General features: G+C 40.3%; 2 protein-coding genes across 5 annotated transcripts in view; one reads left to right on the top strand and one right to left on the bottom strand.

The window, feature by feature from the left end:
* Positions 1-1133: 1133 nt before the first annotated feature.
* Positions 1134-14308, bottom strand: gtf3c3 (general transcription factor IIIC, polypeptide 3). Of its 4 annotated transcripts, XM_005459230.4 has the most exons (19): positions 14035-14307; positions 13806-13878; positions 12940-13241; positions 12742-12865; positions 12402-12593; positions 11391-11556; positions 11057-11204; positions 10786-10957; positions 9755-9855; positions 9492-9663; positions 9066-9268; positions 8087-8188; positions 5727-5859; positions 5373-5598; positions 5233-5287; positions 4628-4763; positions 1943-2067; positions 1716-1868; positions 1134-1590 (listed from the first exon to the last, which is right to left on the bottom strand). In XM_005459230.4, exons 1-19 carry the CDS (start codon positions 14125-14127, stop codon positions 1468-1470), a joined length of 2799 nt encoding a protein of 932 aa, XP_005459287.1. In that variant the 5' UTR covers positions 14128-14307; the 3' UTR covers positions 1134-1467. The 4 variants fall into 4 exon arrangements, with proteins under 4 accessions (XP_005459287.1, XP_019206810.1, XP_019206809.1 ...); XM_019351265.2 differs by lacking the exon at positions 14035-14307 and having other exon boundaries at positions 13763-13878; XM_019351264.2 differs by lacking the exon at positions 14035-14307 and having other exon boundaries at positions 13718-13855.
* A 4711-nt stretch (positions 14309-19019) lies between these two features.
* The window catches only part of LOC100699956 (E3 ubiquitin-protein ligase HECW2), a 91511-nt gene continuing 89313 nt past the window's right edge, over positions 19020-21217 (top strand). Inside the window, exon 1 of the mRNA XM_013277246.3 lies at positions 19020-19585. The gene's annotated coding sequence lies outside the window, so the exon portion shown is untranslated. The remainder of the gene's footprint in view (positions 19586-21217) is intronic.

The following is a 21217-nucleotide window of genomic DNA, read 5'->3' as shown; positions in this document are numbered from 1 at the left end:
TTAAAAAAAAAATGTTAAAAAAGGATAAGAAATGCATCTTGCAGGGTAATAGCATCTATAAGTAGCATCTACTGTATGAAATTTTGCCAATAGAGTGTGAGGGTTGATCTAACAGGAATGCTAGCGAAAGGAATGACAGCCAAAACCATCCAACACCATTACTGTTTATGTAGTTTGACGTGGATGATACTGTGCATTAGTTGAAAGTTTGGATACTGCCTACATCTGGCAACAGATACACTTTGCAGTCCATACCTCCCTGCAGTCTGCCAATGGCGACCCATACTGAGCCCTTAAGCAACAAATGGGCTCCACTGCCTGCGTTGCTCCTCTGAAAATGAAGGGCTTAATTCAATTCAAATTTATTTAAAGGAAGGAAAAATACCCTTTTAATAAAAGAAACCTTCGGCAGAACCAGACTCAGGGAGGCGCGGCCAACTGCCGTGACCAGTATAGGGTGAGAGGGAAGACAGGATTAAAGAGAGCCAGAGGTCAATAATAACTAATGATTAAATACAGAGTGTTGTATAAATGCAGACTTTAAGTTTAAGTTAAGTTTAGGCACTCCATCTGGGGCCTCCCTCTTCTTTCTGCTGAGGGATGGTTGTCATCAAGGTGTATTGCCTCAGGTCTTCAGCACTCTTTTAATGTGTTTTGTTACAGATGCTGCAGTTGGAGACTCGGCTCCATTCCTTCCCCCTTTTCTCTCTGCATTGAGTCATACTTGTTATTAATCTCTGTCTCTCTTCCACAGCATGTCTTTATCATGTCTTCTTTTTCTCACCCAAACCGGCCGTGGCAGATGGCCCCACCCCTCCCTGAGCCTGGTTCTGCCGGAGGTTTCTTCCTGTTAAAAGGGAGTTTTTCCTTCCCACTGTCGCCAAAGTGCTTGCTCATAGGGGGTCATATGATTGTTGGGTTTTTCTCTGTATGTATTATTGTAGGGTCTACCTTAGAATATAAAGCGCCCCGAGGCAAATGTTGTTGTGATTTGGCGCTGTATAAATAAAATTGATTTGAATTTTGACATTTTATACATGATTCTGAGATTTGGTAATGATTTATCCTTTGTTGTCAGCCAGCATGGTGGATCAGTGGCCAACACTGTCACCTCAAAACAATAAAGGCAAATACTTTGTTCTGTATTTCTTTATTAAAATAAACAAGGGGTTTTCTAGGGTAATTTTTGTAACAGCAGACTATAGGTCTTGCAAAAATAATACAACTGAAAGATCCAGTATTAGTACATGCCTCAAATGTGATTTGCTAGCTTATTATCAGACACTGAAATACAGAGATAAATCAACACAAATGTAGAAATGACATACGTCATACAAAATGCTAAATATTTACAAACATTTTTTAATAAATAAGACTTCCTGAATCCATCATTTCATGGGGGTTTAGTTGCTAGAAATAAGGTCAAATTTCTAATGAAAACGAACCAATAAAGACGAGTGTGCATTTTCAAATAATGCAGTGTGTGTTAAGGAGGTATCGGGCCATTTCCACTGCACCGCTGGCCTGGTAAATGAGTGACAGGTTGAAGGCAATCTCCCTCCTCAGATCAACCTGGTCACCTGGGATGCCCTGCAGAAAAACATAAGAAGACAAAGGGATAAAGAATGTTTGCCTCTTTTTCTCTAAGTCAATTCATCACTGTCCTAAAGGCTACGTTTGCACTGAGCAGCAGAGCAAGTTGTGTTTTTACCCACCTCCAGTTTTTTTGCTGGTAGTAAAAGCGCCTTTTGGTAGTAATGCATAGCCAAATGTGTGAGGCCCATTTGGTGCAGCGCTCGGCCTAGGTTGTACATACTCTCTTGACACTCTCCACGCAGCTCTACGTAACGCCACAGGAAGGAGAAACCCTGAGAGCATATGTTGGTTTTAAAATAACAGACTATAGTACTGAACCATGCACAGAAATAAACAAACACTGTACCTGCAGCACCAGCGTGTGCCGTTTAGCTACAAACTTCTGAGATGCCATGTGGAAGAAGGTGAGACCTACAAACAGGCTGTGCAGTGGATTGCTGGGATGAGTCTGGAAGGCCTGAACATACTGACCTGAAAACACATCCAGTGTTTGAAAAATGTAGTGTACTACTGTGCAAAGTGGACATAGTGTGAACATAATGATAAATGGCCTGTATTTGTATAGCGCTTTACTAGTCCCTAAGGACCCCAAAGCGCTTTACACATCTAGTCATCCACCCATTCACACAATGGTGATGGCAGCTACATTGTAGCCACAGCCACTGACAGAGGCCAGGCTGCCGGACACTGGCGCCACCGGGCCCTCTGACCACCACCAGTAGGCAACGGGTGAAGTGTCTTGCCCAAGGACACAACGACCGAGACTGGCCGAGCTGGGGCTCGAACCGGCAAGCTTCCGATTACAAGGCGAACTCTCAACTCTTGAGCCACGATCGCCCACGCCCAATCCCTAAACCCTAAACCCTTTACACTGCGTTCCAAATTATTATGCAAATTGTGTTTAAGTGTCATAGAGATTGAATAAATTGCTTTTAAATAAAAACCAATGGATGGAATTGTGTCTCAGGACTCTTTGTATCACCGAAATCAATCTCGGACACCTGTGATCATTAGTTTGCCAGGTGAGCCCAATTAAAGGAAAAACTACTAAAGAAGGATATTCCACATTATTAAGCAGACCACCATTTTCAAGCAATATAGGAAAAAAAAAAAAGATCTCTCTGTTGCTGAAAAGCGTGAAATAGTTGAATGCCTAGGACACGTAATGAAAACCTTGGATATTTCACGAAAATCTAAGCGTGATCACCATAATGTTAAGAGATTTGTGGCTGAGTCAGAGGACACATGGGTTTGTGCAGATATAGGCACAATGATGAAGGTTTCTGCCAGACAAATACATCAGATTAAGAGAGCAGCTGCTAAAAGGCCATTACAAAGCAGCAAACAGATATTTGAAGCTGCTGGTGCCTCTGGAGCCCTGCGAACGTCAAGGTGTCGGATCCTCCAGAGACTTGCAGTTGTGCATAAACTTTATATTTGGCCATCCCTAACCAATGCTCACAAGCAGAAACGGCTGCAGTGGGCCCAGAACTAAATGAAGACTAATTTTCAAACAGTCTTGGTCACTGATGAGTGCAGTGCAACCCTGGATGGTCCAGATGGATGGTGGATTGGTGGACGGCCACCATGTCCCAACAAGGCTGCGTCGTCAGCAAGGAGGTGGTGGAGTCATGTTTTGAGCCGGAATCACGGGGAGAGAGCTGGTTGGTCCCTGAAGGTGTGAAAATGACCTCTGCAAAGTATGTGGAGTTTCTGACTGACCACTTTCTTCCATGGTAGAAAGAGAAGAACTGTGCCTTCTGCAACAAAACCATCTTCATGCAAGACAATGCACCATCTCACAATACAAGGAATACCTCTGCATCATTGGCTGGTATTGGCGTAAAAGGAGAGGAACTCAAGGTGTGGCCCCGATTCTTCCCTGACTTCAATCCTATTGAGAACCTTTGGAGCATCCTCAAGCAAAAAACTATGAGGGTGGGAGACAGTTCACATCCAAACAGCAGCTCTGGGAGGCTATTCTGACATCCTGCAAAGACATTCAAGTAGAAATCTTCCAAAAACTCAGAAGTTTCATGGATGCAAGAATTGTAAAACTGCTATCAAATAAGGGATCCTATGTTAATATGTAACTTGACCTGTTAAGATGTTTTTGATTGAAATAGTTTTTGATGACAGTGAAATTGATCTACTAATGCTGCAAATTCAACAAATGACCATTTTCAATTCTCTACAACCTATAAAATCTTTTGAAACTCTGTGTGCGTAATAATTTGGAACAGTGCATTTTAAGTTTTTTATTTTTGAAAAACAACTGTTTTCATTGGGACTTTTGTTCAGTAACATTTGAATTATATTCTAATGGCTGATGACTCAAAAATTATGCCGACTGTCATTTGAATTGACTATTTAGGAAAAACAGAAAAATATCATTTGCATAATAATTTGGAACGCGGTGTATTTCAACAACTTATGAGATTTAACGGAGACCTCTAAAAATGTCAAAAAAGACAAAACTGCAAGACTGTTAATTATTTATTTAAATGTTGGGATCAAACTCTCTTTGGCCCTCAAAGCATCTTTTTAGTGTTTTACATCATTTTAAGCAATGTTAGCTTGTAAGCAACTTTACCAATGTGTGTCCAGTTGCTTGGATATTGTTATTTCCTGTTTATCACAATTGCTTCAAAAACGCATTTTAATTCACATAATTCTCTTTCAGTGCAAAGCAGTGTTGGAGGTATGTGATCATCGACATCTGCAATCAAGAACATGCTAACAAGCAAAACTTGAAATTTGTTTGAGAGGTGTGGCATAAGCAAAGGAAGGACTCCTTTAAAATGTTGGTGCAGATCTGGATCGCTTTTGCAGTGGCAGATCACATGTTCCTCAAGTACTCTTAAAATGACAACAACATGACGTAGTCCCTGATTATAGCGTTGCATATTGTGATGGTCATCACACTCCAATGGTATAAAATCAATCATGTAAGATATGCTGAAACACCAAGTATGGTAGTGATGTGTAAATGTTTTTATCATCTCTAGTTAGTAGATTTGTGTGCGAGTACCAAGAGCATGTTTGAAGCTCCCTGACACCATGGCGTTATGTCCGCAGAGAACACAGAGGGCGTGACTGTCAGGATGTTTAAACAGCATGCGCAGACAGAAGCGATGGTGGCGCTGGTGCTGCGAAGTTATTGTCAGCTGCAGAGAGTTAAAAAAAACATAATTTGTTTACAAAATCTTTCCACCAAATTCAGGCAATCTATGCTTTTGATTCATTTGAATATTTAGTATTACCAGTAAATCTTCATATAGACTATGACAATGTATCAGAGGCTCTCAAGGTTAATAAATAAATCAACTGTGCAAAGAAAGTAAAAATGGAAAGAAATGTTCTCAGTTAAAGTCAAAATTCAAGATAAGTGGTCATTTCAGAAGAAAACAAGCAAATTTTATGAGGAAAAACTGTCCTACTTCTCATTAAGAAGTGTAGTGAAGCATTTCCTGAATACAAACAATAAATACATTTAAAAAGAAAATATCCCAGTTTGTCCTCACAAATGTACTGCTTTAATTCCTAGAAAGAAAATTCCTAGTTTTGCTCTGAACCCATTCCTCATCTCCCCTTTCCCATTTAGTAATACTCTATTCTACTGACACAAAAGCAGACCTGGTTAAAAATATTCCAAAGCTGAGGCAGAGCCACATTTTCCAACAGCATCAGTCTGTTAAGAGGAAAAACAGAAAATTGTTATATTTATTATAATTTTGGCATGCTCTTTATCCGAGGCCACATACATATCAATCTACCTGATGTAGTTATAGGCCTTGTAATAGTTGTGGTCCAGGATTGTGGCAGACAGGCCAATGAACTCCAGTTCTTTCCTCCTGGGCTTGTTGTCATAGAATGAGTAGAACTCCATGGCCGAATCCACAAGCATCTCCGCCTCTTCATAACGCTGCACCTCACACAGTGTCAGCACACAGCTCAGCAGCAGCTGCCACCAGTCCTCTTTGGACAGGACATTGGTTTTACCTGATGACAATGACAAAGGGACGCTTTGTTACAAGGTGTTGAAATCCAGTGACCAGACCAACTACAGGTTCTACCTTGTAGTCAAGTATGATGACTTAAAGTAAAACTGCAACCAAAGATACGCATACCAGTGTTGTCCAGATAGGCCGTTTCATGGTCAGCAATCTCTGGTAGCATGTCCTCAACCTTCACGAGCCTCAGGTGATTCTCACCTGACACGTTTACAGAGCTCACACACACCTTAGCTCGCTGCATGGCCACCTATAAACATGCATGCGTTATGCACACCTTTGAATGACTTACAGGACGCAATGAAATGTGCACAACAAAAACAAAAAAATGGAGCAATATGTGCATTTACTTATTCAATTTCACCTTCTCTCACAGTAATCTGTTGAGAAAAATGCTCAGTAAAAAAACTACAGTAAAAGGCATGGTCTTATCAACTTTTTGAGATATTTGTCCTTTTTCCCTGTCGGGGTATAAAATAACTTGAATGATAAAAATGTTTGTTAAGAATTCAGCTGAACCAACAGTCAAAAACATCCAAGCTGCTAAACATTACCCTTTATTTATTCAGGCAGAAAATCTCACTCAGATTAAAAATCTATTGTCATGAGGGATCAGACCAAGAGGATGGCAACATTTAAACATAAATTAAACATAAACATGTTGTCACAACAAATATTCCTGATCATACGCAATTACATATCAAGAACAACAATCCACCAAGAAAATTCTTTAAACTGAACTTAAAGTAAAGTTGTGTTTATACCGTTAGCCATTTGTAGTTAATACTTGTGTCAATATCACTGACAGATTGAGAACAGTCACAGTTCTCCTTGTAAGTGCATTAATATTGTTGATATAGTATATATTACTGTGTTTAGTGAATTCCTTCCATCCATCCATCCGCTTCCGCTTCCCCTTTTCAGGGTCGCGGGGGGCGCTGGAGCCTATCCCAGCTGTCATAGGGCAAGAGGCAGGGTACACCCTGGACAGGTCACCAGTCTGTTGCAGGGCTAACACACAGAGACAGACAACCATTCACACTCACATTTACTCCCACATTCACACCTATGGGCAATTTAGACTAATCAATTAACCTATCCCCACAAACTGCATGTCTTTGGACGGTGGGCACCCGGAGGGATCCCACACAAACATGGGGAGAACATGCAAACTCCACATAGAAAGACCCCGGCCTGATGGTGGAACTGAACTCAGGACTTTCTTGCTGTGCGGCAACAGTTCTAACCACCGTCCCACCCTGTTAAGTGAATTATGAATTATTAATGGGATAACTCAGCTGCTAATGCTAACTAGTTAACATAATTTACGTGTCAGGCAAATTAGCTCTGATCCAGTCGAAGCAGCGGAACGTTCCTCCTAAATTCAAAGCATCTAAGTAGTTCTGCATTTTTTTTTTAAACTTCTAAGATCGTTTCCTCTTTGATTTCATTGACACTTGGCTAGACTATACAGCTGAGGTCAAACATTTTTGAAGTGTATTTTATTATGTGGAATAGTTGTACCAACTCCTTTGAATATATCAGAGAGAGGAAAAAGCACTCTTTATAGCAGCAGTATGAATAAAAACACTTAATGAGTAGTACATAAAGGAAGACACAAAACAAAATACTGGTAGTGGCCAGTAGGGGTGGGTTTTGATTATCGATTTATCGTTAAAATCGATTCTAGCTTGGATAACGTGAAATCGATTCATTAAAATCCTGAATCGATTTTTAAATATAGATTTATTTTGCCTGAAACGCCAGAATCTCAGGTTAAACCTCACAAAATTTCTACAACCACCAAACAGCTAAAACAGTAAATGAGAGCAGGAACATGGATTCTGCACAAAGACGTAAACACAAAATGCAGACCCGCCGACGCATCAGAATCAGTGAGATGTTGCCTTTCTCACCCGACGGCACGTCGGGGCTGAAAGCCGACAGCTCACTGATTTGAAGCGTCGGTGGGCGCTTTTGTGCTTACGTCCTTTTTGCGCTAGATTCTGAAGCTGCAGGTTTTATCTCTCTCCAAACAATATTGACTGAACCAGCAGCCAAAGATGATCCAAACTACGCTTCACATAAACATCGTCACGAATTTCCTCTTACTTTTGCTTCCACCACGATAAAAATCACACTTCATGTAGAGCTCTCTCTCTCTCTCTCTCTCCCTAAATCGATAATCAAAACCCACCCCTACTTATTACCCACCAGTCTACGGTGTCGGCCGCTGTTTTTTTTTTTTTTTTTTTTTTTTACTTACTTCCGACAAGAAAGCCTCATTTCTGCTGTTCAGTACTGAACAAATTTAAACTTTTTAAAATTATGCAAAATTGCAAAATGCTTAGCCGTGTCTCTAATAAAACCTCTGTAAATATAGATATGTATTGATAAGTGATCAGAATTATAATATCAGTGACGATACCCAGCCCTAGTGGCCAGTGGTATCTCTCAGGGTCTGTAAAGTGTGTTACCTTGAGGAGCATAGAGATCATAGTAATCACAGTGTCCAGGTAGTCCTGCATTTTTCCCTGTGTCTTCAGGAGTGTAGAGCGATGGAGCAAAAGCTTCAACTCCTACAAACAAAGAAATATACAAAACCAGTTATACAAACAAACGCATACAAGGGAAATACAGAGCTGCCAACACGCAACTCCAACAGCAGCTATAATTAGGACTTGCCATTATGACAGTGCATTGACCATACAACATAGCATTCCAAAATGATGGAGGTGATGGTTTTCCTTTTTCCAACTGTTAACCGGACTATGTGTTTTTGACTCTAATCTCAGCTCAAGTCTGGAAAGCGCAGAAATCTTGTGTTTAACCAGAATCCAAGTAAACTATGAAAGCATTTAAAATGCTGTGGGTGAAACACGCATGATTACATTGTAAGCTCTAAGGAGTCGTGCATTAAAACAATGCATTAAACAATGAAGCAACAAGGGGGATCTGGGCAGGAAGTAATTTGCTCATTCTGCATCATATTACCACTAACAGTTGGTAACTAACTGGTTGCTACCAGACTCGCCAGGCTCCAAATACCTATCCAACTCACTATTGTGTTCTCCATACCTAATCACTTCAATGGCTCACGTCTAAGTTGAGAAAAGCCAAAAGTGGCACCCACCCACTTCACATCACATCACAAGTTATTTCACCCATTGTTGCTTGAAGTTCCCAAATACATTCACTTTCCATGGTCTCTGGTCACTAGGTTGCTGATTATTGCTTCAGTGGGGATGCCCCTTTATAAGGTGTGAATGCCAGTGTCTGCTGACAGGACAGAGCAGAGGTTTCCACTCCCTTTTTCCCCCCTTTGGTGTTACCAGAAAATGTCCATGAAAAAGACCTCTAAAAGAACTCCATGACATTTCAGGAACATTGTAAATGTAAGATAATGCAACATAATGTGATAATGGAAAAAGAAAAAAAAAAAAAAAAATCCCTTGCCTTTTGTGCGGCTGAAGAATCGTGTGCTAGTATGTTGCTATCATACATGGACTCCAGCGCCTTAAGGGCACAATCCATACGGCCCAACTGTTGCTGCAGTGTGGCAAGGGAGAGCCGGGCCTCCAGGTGCTGCGGAGCCATCTCCACCACCTTGGTGTAGCTTTCTGCTGCTGCCTCCATGTGGCCCAAAGCCTTCAGACACTCTGCAAATGACAAAGGAAAGTGATAAAGGTATACACATAACACTGGTTTTCTTTTTTCCAAGTCAGACCTGAAGTGAGACCTCATTTAAGATCTTGACCTTCTCTGTTGTTACAAAGTTTCACACATGAAGAATATTCTGGATGGAAGATGAAATGTCTTTTTAGTCTAAGTTTGCAGATACACCTCTTCCTTCAGCATCATTTCCTTTTCTGCTGGACTTACCTGCATGCCGCAACCAAACAACAGCGAGGTTGTACTTCTCAGATACGACGAGGGCAGTCAGCAGAGGCAGAGCAGACATGTACTTGCCCTCTTCCAGATAGGCTTCACCGACATCCAGGTACAAGTCACCAATCTCTTCTGGACTCTGCTCCATCAGTGTTGAAACCAAGCCCTATAAGCAAGAAGATTCTAAAATTAAATGATCTTTTAATAAAGACCTCATTAATAATCTGAGCTCTGTATGTTTTTAAGTCCTGTTTTACCTCGGTGGGTGCGTAGACATGTAGGTGTATGAAGCACACAATTAGCTTGCTCCTCAGGTCCACTGGGACGCTGTCTGGTACCTGTACATCCACAATTTCACCTGGAAACAGCACACAACAACCAATCAGTAAAAAGAGTTCCCCAAAGACTCAGGCAATGATTCTTTCATGTCACTGGAGGATTTTTGGCCTACTCTTCTTTGAAATTAGAGGGTTTTTGAGACTGAATATCTTATCTGAAGTCATGCCAGCATGTCTCAACAGGATTGCTGCCAAGGGTAGCATCTAGCCTTTTATGTTAAAATGATAGTGCTAAAACAGAGTTTATCTGTTTGTGTTAATAGTAAATCATCTTTATTCTTAATCAAAGATAAAATGAAAGCACAAGTTTGTTTAATATGTGGAATGAAAAATACAGTTTGAGTAAAGAAAATGTCTGTTTTAATGTCTGGATTTTCTGTGCGTGGACATGAAATAATGTGGAAAGACAAGAAATGTGTTACCACCCCTCATTAAATAATTCTGAATATAAGAAATCTTATCAAGTATGTTGCAAGTGTTAAACACACAATCACGATTTACATGTGATTTTGCTGATATAAAGCCAGATAAAGCGATGGCTACATACATCTGTTGAAGTGTCTTTTGAGATCAAAGACACTTTATTTGAAGGGCCAAATTATTTACAGGCATCCAGTTTATGCAATCGCAATATAATTTAGCTAAAATTATTTTAAATGTGAAATGTGTTGAAGCTTTTTACCTGTAACTGAGTGTTCAAGTATGGAAAAAAATTTGAAAAACAAGAACACCTAAACACATCCTGTTTACACAAAAGTAGTCATAGTAGTCACCACTAAAGAAGCCACTACGAACGTTCATTTTTGAAAGCGTCCTCATCTTTCTGCACTTCCTATAACACGTCATGAAGGCTATGGGAGTGTTCTTCATATGATGAATAATAGCCACGATGAGTTTGAATCATCTTGTAAGTATGTAAATGTGTAGCGCCTCATGTAGTTGCAACTTACCGTTCTCCTCTGCTGCAATTTGTTCTTCCTTCTGTAACTGTGTGCCTTCTGCATTTTGCTTCTCCTGGTCTTCAGTGCTCTCCTCTTTAATCTTCTCTTCTTGTGTTGGTGGAATAACATCTGGAGTGGATTCACTTCTGACCAAAACAATGCCTACAAACTGCACCAAGACCTAGGAGAGCATACACATAGAATGTTTATCCATTTAAACTGAAAACATATTTGTATTCTCAGTCTAAATGGCAATAAAAGTTTTTCCACAGAAACCCACCTGCAGGGCCTTGTTGTACTGCCGGTTGGTGATATAAAGCTCAGCTGCCATGTTGATAAAGTCATCGCTGACCAGGTCGGGGTGTCGTGCCAAAGCTTCCTCAATCACACTCAGAGCTGAGGGCAGGTCACTACTTTCATAGTAACTCCTAAACACGACCCACACAAGCAAATACCTATAACTGAACTGTCAAGGTGATAATCCAATATCAGATGGTATGAGGTGACGGTATTTTAGGGGAAAAAAAACGAGAACATAGTTTATGTGTATATAAAAACGAGAAAGAAGTGCAGGTCTGTCATTTTTGCATACCATGTCAGTGTGTGTCCCTTACTTGGCCATGTCTTTGGAGAGCTGTATGAAGTGCTCTCCATCCTCCAGCGGCAGAAGTGACAGGATCCTGCGGTAGCCATCCATACACTGTTTGTGCTCTCCCAGGCGCATCTGTAGGCTGCAGCGCTCCCACAGATAGCACACATTGGTAGGATCGTACTTGATAGCTGTGGAAATGGAGCAAGGCTTGAACCTAGAGAAGTATATACATAATAACCAGCGTTTCCCTGGTCCCTGGTTTGTTTTGCAGTGGTGGCTCATATTCCACAATTCAACGGTATGAGAAACACCAACAATAGATGGCGCAGTAGCAGTAATTTTTAAAACGCAGATTTGTCAGGACTTGACTGTTTTCTGTTGTACAAAGTTCACAGACATGTGTCAGATTTACATGTTGGACTTGTCTGCACTAAAACAGCCTGTCTCTGGATAAATTTGACAGCTCAAGTGGTACGCAGGACTTATCCAGAGGAACACCTGTTCCCATATTTAAGACCCCACACAATGCTTGACACCTTCTGATAGAAGACTTTGCTCTTACATCAGAAAAATCCATTGTTCCTGTGCTGTTTGATCAGAAACTGTATGCCAATTCCTGAGACAAACACACTTGTAAGCCCTACACTTGATGTGTATTAGTTTTATTACTTTTATTAAGTTTTATTAATTTCTCACCCCCTCAGGTGACTTGTTACTTTGCACAGCTCTTCCAACTCCAGCCTTAAGCCAATTTATCCCACTTAGTAAATCCAGTCTGAGAGTTTTAAATATGCTGCAGCAATCACCCCAACTACAGACTGAGGAAATTACAAGGCTTATTACTGCAGCATAAATATAGCTATAGTAGTACATATCACAAGGACCATGGGATTGAAGTACTGGCCCTGCAGTAATGAACATCCACTTAAAACAACAGGTAGAGACTGTATTGTTCAATAGTTCCACCAACAGACAATAAACAGATGTGAATTTCCAGTGGGAAGTGATGTGTGTCAGTCCGTGTCAGACTGACCTTTGCTGTAGCAGATGATGGCTTGCTGGATATTGTCCTGCTCCAGAGACATTACAGCCAGTCTGATCCACTCCTCACAGTCCGAGGGGTTGAGGTGGGCAGCAATCAGGCCAAACTGCAGTGCTTTGCTCATGTCCTCTTCATCCTCATAGATCATAGCCAACGTGGAGAAAGGCTCATATGCCAGAGGAGCTGAGGGAAAAGGGAGAAGGGATTTTGTTTTTAACTTTTCATACAGTGTTTGAACACTAACTGGCACACAGACAAACTTCCAAAGTTAGTGTCAACACAAACAGGGAGTGATTATATGCCTGTAAGGTCACGCAAACCCACTTCATACCCTGTCTTATGATCTCCATACACATCAAGATGGCGTCCTCTTTCTCTCCTCTTGCATAGCGAATGTTGGCTTCTCCCATCAAGCCTCTCAGAGCCCGGGGCAGCTTGCTGCCATGACGACGCCCCTGTTCAGATAGTTATATATTAACTAAGAACTGGAAAAACTCACCTTGGCATGACTGTTGTTCTTCCTTCTCACCTTCATCATCTTCTTGTTTTCTCGATTCAGCTCCATCTCCAGTGCAAACACATCTCCTACAGTCACATCTTCTGCCATTTCTTTAGCTTTACTCTTGTTCTTTCCCTGTTGTCTTGGCCTCTTCCCTGTCTCCTCTGCCTGCCACTCTTCTTTGTCTGCAATGTAATCCTTATCATGTGCATCATCAACATAGCTCAGGCTGTCCTGCTCTTCCTCCTCCTCATCCTCTGAAGATGGTGGTTCTGCAGTTTCTCCTAGCATGGAGGCAAAGGCCAGCTGGACTCCTGGGCTAACTCCATCCTCTGAGAAGATAGGAGAGTTGGCTTGAATAACATTACCATACTTTGCATGCAATCCAGGATGGGAATCAAAGTAAGCTGGCCCAGTTTTTATAACCAGTCTCCGACCAAAACAATAGCTTTATGAGCAACACTAACTACTTTGTGGACCTTTAAGAACAGTAATTATTATCTGTCATTTTTGTTGATGGTGATACTAAAAAAAAAAAAAAAAAAAAAAAGGCCGTTGCAGACATTTTAACTTGTCAAAGTAGGAAAATCACAACAGTTCCATTAAGGGAAATTCTGACCTGTTCAAGAAGCATGATAAAGGCTAAATAGTCCAAAACTAAAATCTATTAGTTTTTCCATTAGAAGAAAGATGATGGCAGGTTGGTATTTGCATTTGGTGAATCTGTACATCCAGTTTTGATGTTCCAGTGATTTTTAAAACTTTGTTATATTTCTAAAACCATGACAATTACAATACACTCGCTTACGGGATTCAGTGTCGCTATCTATTGAAAGAAGGGTCCATTATTTACATTTCCAGAGCCAGAACCAGAGCCACTGACAGAGAGAGATTACCGATCTTCGTTGAGATGAGTCCGGACGTCGAAGGGAGCACAACGTCTTCCACATCTTCAGCTACCTCCCCTGACTTAGAGAGGTCAGAATAAAGGAAGTATATAATTTTATGTCAATGAAAGGACCGTCCACACAAGTGAAGCACAATTCCAAGTGATGTTGAGGAGTGATACTGCCTCAGCTAGTTACCTAGATAGCTAACAGTTACTGAACTAACAACATAACTTACCTTGGCTTTCCGCTCGTCTCTCCTTCTGTCGAACTCTTCAAAAGTTATTCTACCCTCGAGGTAATCTATGAGCTCATTACTGAATCCAGACATGTTTCCCGCCACTTCAAACAAGCTGTCATATCAGTTTACAACCTCTCACGTGTACTACACTGTACATCAAATACGTGATGTCTGCTAGCACTCTAAAGTCAGACTGTAGCAAAAGTCAACATTAAAAGGAACTAACGTGAAACGGCAACCACGTGATCCTTCAAAAACTTCCGGGTTAGCGCTCTCAAAATAACAGCATAGCAAGTAATGATTGGGCCATACCAAGTGCAGTTTTGTCATGGGGAGGATAATTAAATAATTCATTTTAAATTATATTTCTTTTCTTTTACTTCTGAGTTACAGTTATGCTTAGAATACAAAGCACAAATGTTCAGTATTATTAATCTAAAATAACTGTAAAACTAACTGTTTTTGATTGTTTGTGGTCAGATGGTTTGTCAGTATTTGTGTTCCCTGATGTGGCTGCACTCCCTCCCATTGTAGAAAACGAAACATTTCCCGTTTGTGTGAGCTGTCATGTTATACTTTTGGATCCTGCACAGTAGTGACATTAAGTGGAGTGGCTGCTTCGAACTCCCACGCACACAACTTGGACCTCGTTAAAAATAATGTATATACATATATGTACAGATACACACATTTATAAAGGGGAAAATGTGATTGATTTTGGTGTCATGAATGTTGCTTTAAAGCTAAAATTGTTTACATCTTTTCTTAATAACAAGCAGTCAGTTTGATCAACAGGCTCTTCTCTACTGAGATTCATAAACAGAAGTTCACATCACATAACAGACCAGTATGGACTATAGATGTGTTATTATTAATAGAAAATTTGAATGAAAAGGGAGTTTTTCAAAGGTTTTTGGGAAATATCACATTTCATGAATCATATTTGTGATGTGTTACTGTGTGACGAACTTGGTTTGAGATTCAGTCTTCACTGTAATCCTAAAATATACAAGGTGATAAAAGCAATGCCAGTTTCTCTAAAGTGGTTAGGGAAGATCTGCTGCACTGTCCCTAGTTTGAGCAAGCTCAGCATTAAATATATTGAATTTAGTGACAGAAAAATCTCCAAATTTATTAGAATGACTTTACTTTTTTTCCATTGGCATTATATCCTTGAAGATTTTGAATTGGTTTAGAATGCCAAAATTAAAAAAGAAAAAGGAAAAAAAAAGACTGTAGGTTTAATACAATTGTATGTATTTTGACTTTTGTTGCCATGATGCCAGGTCTCTCTTGGAAATGAGATTTTTAATCTCAATGAGATTTTTACCTGGATAAATAAAGGACTACAGGGAGTGCAGAATTATTAGGCAAATGAGTATTTTGTCCACATCATCCTCTTCATGCATGTTGTCTTACTCCAAGCTGTATAGGCTCGAAAGCCTACTACCAATTAAGCATATTAGGTGATGTGCATCTCTGTAATGAGAAGGGGTGTGGTCTAATGACATCAACACCCTATATCAGGTGTGCATAATTATTAGGCAACTTCCTTTCCTTTGGCAAAATGGGTCAAAAGAAGGACTTGACAGGCTCAGAAAAGTCAAAAATAGTGAGATATCTTGCAGAGGGATGCAGCAGTCTTAAAATTGCAAAGCTTCTGAACCGTGATCATCGAACAATCAAGCGTTTCATTCAAAATAGTCAACAGGGTCGCAAGAAGCGTGTGGAAAAACCAAGGCGCAAAATAACTGCCCATGAACTGAGAAAAGTCAAGCGTGCAGCTGCCAAGATGCCACTTGCCACCAGTTTGGCCATATTTCAGAGCTGCAACATCACTGGAGTGCCCAAAAGCACAAGGTGTGCAATACTCAGAGACATGGCCAAGGTAAGAAAGGCTGAAAGACGACCACCACTGAACAAGACACACAAGCTGAAACGTCAAGACTGGGCCAAGAAATATCTCAAGACTGATTTTTCTAAGGTTTTATGGACTGATGAAATGAGAGCGAGTCTTGATGGGCCAGATGGATGGGCCCGTGGCTGGATTGGTAAAGGGCAGAGAGCTCCAGTCCGACTCAGACGCCAGCAAGGTGGAGGTGGAGTACTGGTTTGGGCTGGTATCATCAAAGATGAGCTTGTGGGGCCTTTTTGGGTTGAGGATGGAGTCAAGCTCAACTCCCAGTCCTACTGCCAGTTTCTGGAAGACACCTTCTTCAAGCAGTGGTACAGGAAGAAGTCTGCATCCTTCAAGAAAAACATGATTTTCATGCAGGACAATGCTCTATCACACGCGTCCAAGTACTCCACAGCGTGGCTGGCAAGAAAGGGTATAAAAGAAGAAAAACTAATGACATGGCCTCCTTGTTCACCTGATCTGAACCCCATTGAGAACCTGTGGTCCATCATCAAATGTGAGATTTACAAGGAGGGAAAACAGTACACCTCTCTGAACAGTGTCTGGGAGGCTGTGGTTGCTGCTGCACGCAATGTTGATGGTGAACAGATCAAAACACTGACAGAATCCATGGATGGCAGGCTTTTGAGTGTCCTTGCAAAGAAAGGTGGCTATATTGGTCGCTGATTTGTTTTTGTTTTGTTTTTGAATGTCAGAAATGTATATTTGTGAATGTGGAGATGTTATATTGGTTTCACTGGTAAAAATAAATAATTGAAATGGGTATATATTTGTTTTTTGTAAAGTTGCCTAATAATTATGCACAGTAATAGTCACCTGCACACACAGATATCCCCCTAAAATAGCTAAAACTAAAAACAAACTAAAAACTACTTCCAAAAACATTCAGCTTTGATATTAATGAGTTTTTTGGGTTCATTGAGAACATGGTTGTTGTTCAATAATAAAATTATTCCTCAAAAATACAACTTGCCTAATAATTCTGCACTCCCTGTAATAATAATAAATGTTCTGCATCTTTGTTTTTTGTTTTTTTACAATTTTGTATTGTTTTAAAAAAATCTTTTATATATTTATCTTTAATATTTAAATTTACAAAACCGTACCCGCTCAGCTTGCATTGTTACAATATGATACTGCATTCAAGTTTCTCCGTGACTGCTGCAGCTGCAGTCAAAGCGTTGCACCCCAATTTTACAGCATCAAGTGAGAAATTACAATCAAACTTATGAGAAAGAAGACCCCTCTAAACACAAATAAGTGTGATGAAAACTATTAATAATGCTAGAAAGCATCTTTGGTAAAGATGTATCATCAAGATGGTGGCACTGAATGCAAATAATAGTAAAATTGCAAACTTTTCTGTACTGCAACTTTTGTGTATTTACTGAATAAGCCAGTGAGTTTTTTGACCACTTAAATTAAGTTGCTATTTTGACTTCAGTTATGTTCCTTTGACCATAACTAAGGGCCCACTGTTAGTTCAATTTGTATGTTTTAGCATTTTTTGAGGTAAATAAAACCCCAGTTTTTCCAAAATACCAAAAACCTATAACTAACCAGCTCTGTCCTTCAGTCATTTGGGTACTACATTTGTAAGCATAATGCATTTGCGTATTAAAGTGTGAAGAAATAAAACACTGGTATTTTAACAGTTTATTAATTTAATAAACAGTACCTTACTTGCAATTAAATTAAATTAAATTCTATTTTATTGTATTTATACAGCACCAAATCACAACAACAGTCACCTCAAGGTGCTTTATATTCTAAGGTAGATCCTACAATAATACATACAGAGAAAACCCCAACAATCATGACCCCCTATGAGCAAGCACTTTGGCGACAGTGGGAAGGAAAAACTCCCTTTTAACAGGAAGAAACCTCTGGCAGAACCAGGCTCAGGGAGGGGCGGGGCCATCTGCCACGACCGGTTAGGGAGAGAGAAGGAAGAATGTGGAAGAACCCTACAAAGCCACAATAGCCTGACACTTCCTCCTCATACTGGTCACAAATTGCTGTGGAGTGCCATCCCATTTTTCAACCAGGATTTGTTGTGACCAATGTGTTCATGTTGGTCACTCTGGCAGAAACAAAACGCCTAAGCTGATCCTGCAAGTATTCAGTGGGGTTCAGGTCAGGACTGCAGACAGGAGTTAATAGAAGATAATAGCAGAATAAGGTGTTTGGCATTGGTAGAGAAGATTTTTAAGGTTTTTCATGGGCACAACCCACATATTTCTTTACAAATGTCACACTATTTAAAGGGGGGACAAAAATAAAAACTACAAACAAACAAAAAAAAAGGCTTTCAGACTTATCAATTTATTGCATTTATTGATTTATTGTTATAATTCTTTATAAGAACCATTGTTACAACAAGGAAATAATCGACCAAACACAAATGTCTTTACTAGGTAATACTTATAATCTGGTCATGAATGGAAGCACGTTACAGAAAGGAGTAAGATTGTGGTGGTTTCCAGCTTGGGAGAAACATGTAGCTGAGGTCCCAAAGGCAACAATGCATGACTTGAGTAGTAACTGGAAGAAGGAAAAATATTAACCTCAGCAACTTCACTTTTGGTGTTGTATATGTTGCTATGCTAGATATCGTAGATGTGGGAGTTAGCTGTAGCTATACAGCAACATAGCTTAGCAAAAAGACATCTTTATGCTTTTTAAAAACAAACAAACAAAAAAAAAGCTTTTGAAATGTGACAGTGTCCTCCTGATTGGGTGCTGTCGCTACACTTCAGGCACACAACACTATTACATGGTTGCAAGGCATAGTGATGCTACAGCACACTGAATGTTTTTGCTTTTGTTTCAGCATTTGTTAGTATATTTTCCTTCTTTAAGTAGTTATTCTTTATTAATTCAGACCTTGTCCCCCCCCCCCTCATATCAATGCGTTTCACATTCTCAACTTTCCATATAAAAATATAAACAGCATACTGAATTCTGTGATTAACACAGTAATTCTCCTCCTGTAATTGCAATACTTCTAAGCGATCCCTGAAGGTCCCCGACCCTCATTTTTGGTACCTTTGGCGTAAGGAGGGGATGGAGGTGGGAGGTGTCAGTCAAATCACTGATTTCGACGCTGAACGGGCTGCATGGTTTCGCACAGGAAGAAATGGTTTTGTTACAAACAAAAGTTCCGGAGCAGGACTTTTCATAGGAACATACCTTCATGTTCAGAGTACTGTTTGTTTGTTTTTTAGATCACGCCAGCGTGGATAGCGTATGTACCAACTAAGGATGAAGAGTAGGGAGGCGAGGAAACGAGGAGATGGGATTTGAAGTGGTCTAGGCAAATTAGATCTTTTAAATCGGCAACATCACCGACCAGCAGAAAGAACGAGGTTGGAACCATGATTTATAAACGAGAGCCGTAAGAAGCAAACATTTTTAAGAGGTGTTGCTTCCCTTGTTGGAGTACGAGGAGGCAGCGGGGTTGCGCCTGGCTTCTGGAACGGCGGATTTCGCTTGGACGCTGATGAGGGATCTGTTGTGTCAGGGCCGTGAGGAGGCCTGTTGTCCTTCAGTGAGCGACGTGTTCGGTCCATTTTTCGCCGTTCAGAGAGCGCTGTAAACGACGGGTTGTTTTTGTTTTTTAAACGAAAGGTACGGAAGGCGTCTCCCTATATATGTAATAACATACTTCTTTTAGCACAATAGAGTATGCGTTTATGAGAAGAACCTCAAAAGCTGCGGGTTTAACTGTTGTTTTTGTTTCCGTTAACGCTACATGATCCCATTTTCTTTAGGCAACAGTCTGCCTCTGACGAGGTTGCTATTGTGAGCTGATGAAGTCATTCTTTGATCCATTTGTAGCCGCAGGAACAAATAAATCTCTAATTAGCAACAGCACACACAACACACATCTTTAGCCTCGAGTATCATCTTCATTTATTGCTGTCAGAAGGAAAAGCTGTAGGAGCAAAGGAGGAGTTAATGAGCTAAACCTGTTATCATATACTGTGTGTGTGTGTGGGGGGGGTCATGACACGACTTAGAAACCATTATGAGCAAGAACGAATTTCTTGCACAGATTTTGGTCCACTTCTCTCTATAGAAACTCTAAATCCTTTAGGCTTATCGCTGCTTCGCACCTCAAAGCTTTAGCGCCCTCCACATATTATCTTTCTACTTTGACTCTTCTTGTCATTGTCATGCTGGAGACCCATCAATTAACTGTTCTTACTGTTTTAGAAGTTCTCCTACAAGACATTACAGTACATGGGACAGTAAAGCCATCCTGTACCCTTAGCAGAAAAACAGCCCCAAAACACAGTGTTTCCACCTCCATGCTTGATGGTGGGGATGTTGTTCTTTGGGTCATACTCAGTATTTCTTTGCCTCCAAACACAATTGATGCCAAAGCGCTCGATTTCGTCTGACCACAACACTTTGTCCCAAGCCTTCTCTGAATCATTTAAATGTTAACTGGCAAACTTTAAATGGGTCTGTACGTGTACCTTCTTGAGCAGGGGGCCCTTGCAGGTGCAGCAAGATCTCAATCCATTACAGCAAAGTGTGTTACCAGTAGTGTTCTTGGTGACCTAACTTCCATTATCAACAAGCTCCTTCAGTGTAGTTTTGCGTTGAAGTAGCACATTTCTCATGATCATTCTCAAGCCATTGGGCATAGTTCTCCAGACCCAATGATGGTCTGGAGATTGATGGTCATTTTATATTTCTAATAATCCTAAAAAAACAGTTATCACCACCTCACCAAACATTTTGCTGGTGGTCTTGTAGTTTATTTTAGCCTTGTGCATGTCTAGAATCTTATTTGACAGCTGTTTGGTCTTGCCTATGGTTTTGGAGAAGTTGAAATAGAAGAAATTGAATCTGTCAACAGGAGTGCTTCACCATTAGATCACTCAGTGACATGTAAAACAATTTGTAACTTTTATGTGATGATTTTTTTTCTTGACTCTGTCTGTCATTAAAATGAAATTGTCCTTAAAAAAAGAGAGAGAATGACTTTGTGTACACATTTACAGATTCAGCAGGGGATCAGGGCTTATTCTGAGGTTGATCTGAATGTGTGAGTGCACTACAGTTCTGATTTGTTCACCATGTCTACTTGTCTACTCAGGGTCTGAGCCTGACTGTGTAACCTGTATATAGTAAAATGTAGTATAAACCAAGGTTCTGTTTGTAGGTTGAGTGGCAATTAATTTTTCTTTCATTGGTTGAATGTGTGACTTTTTCACTAGCAAATTAGCAGTACTGCTGAGTTCTGTAGTG

The sequence above is a fragment of the Oreochromis niloticus genome, linkage group LG23 (genome assembly GCF_001858045.2).
Source record: "Oreochromis niloticus isolate F11D_XX linkage group LG23, O_niloticus_UMD_NMBU, whole genome shotgun sequence".
NCBI lineage: Eukaryota > Metazoa > Chordata > Actinopteri > Cichliformes > Cichlidae > Oreochromis > Oreochromis niloticus.
Note: the sequence above shows the minus strand (reverse complement) of the source record. Positions and strands in the feature narration are given on the sequence as shown.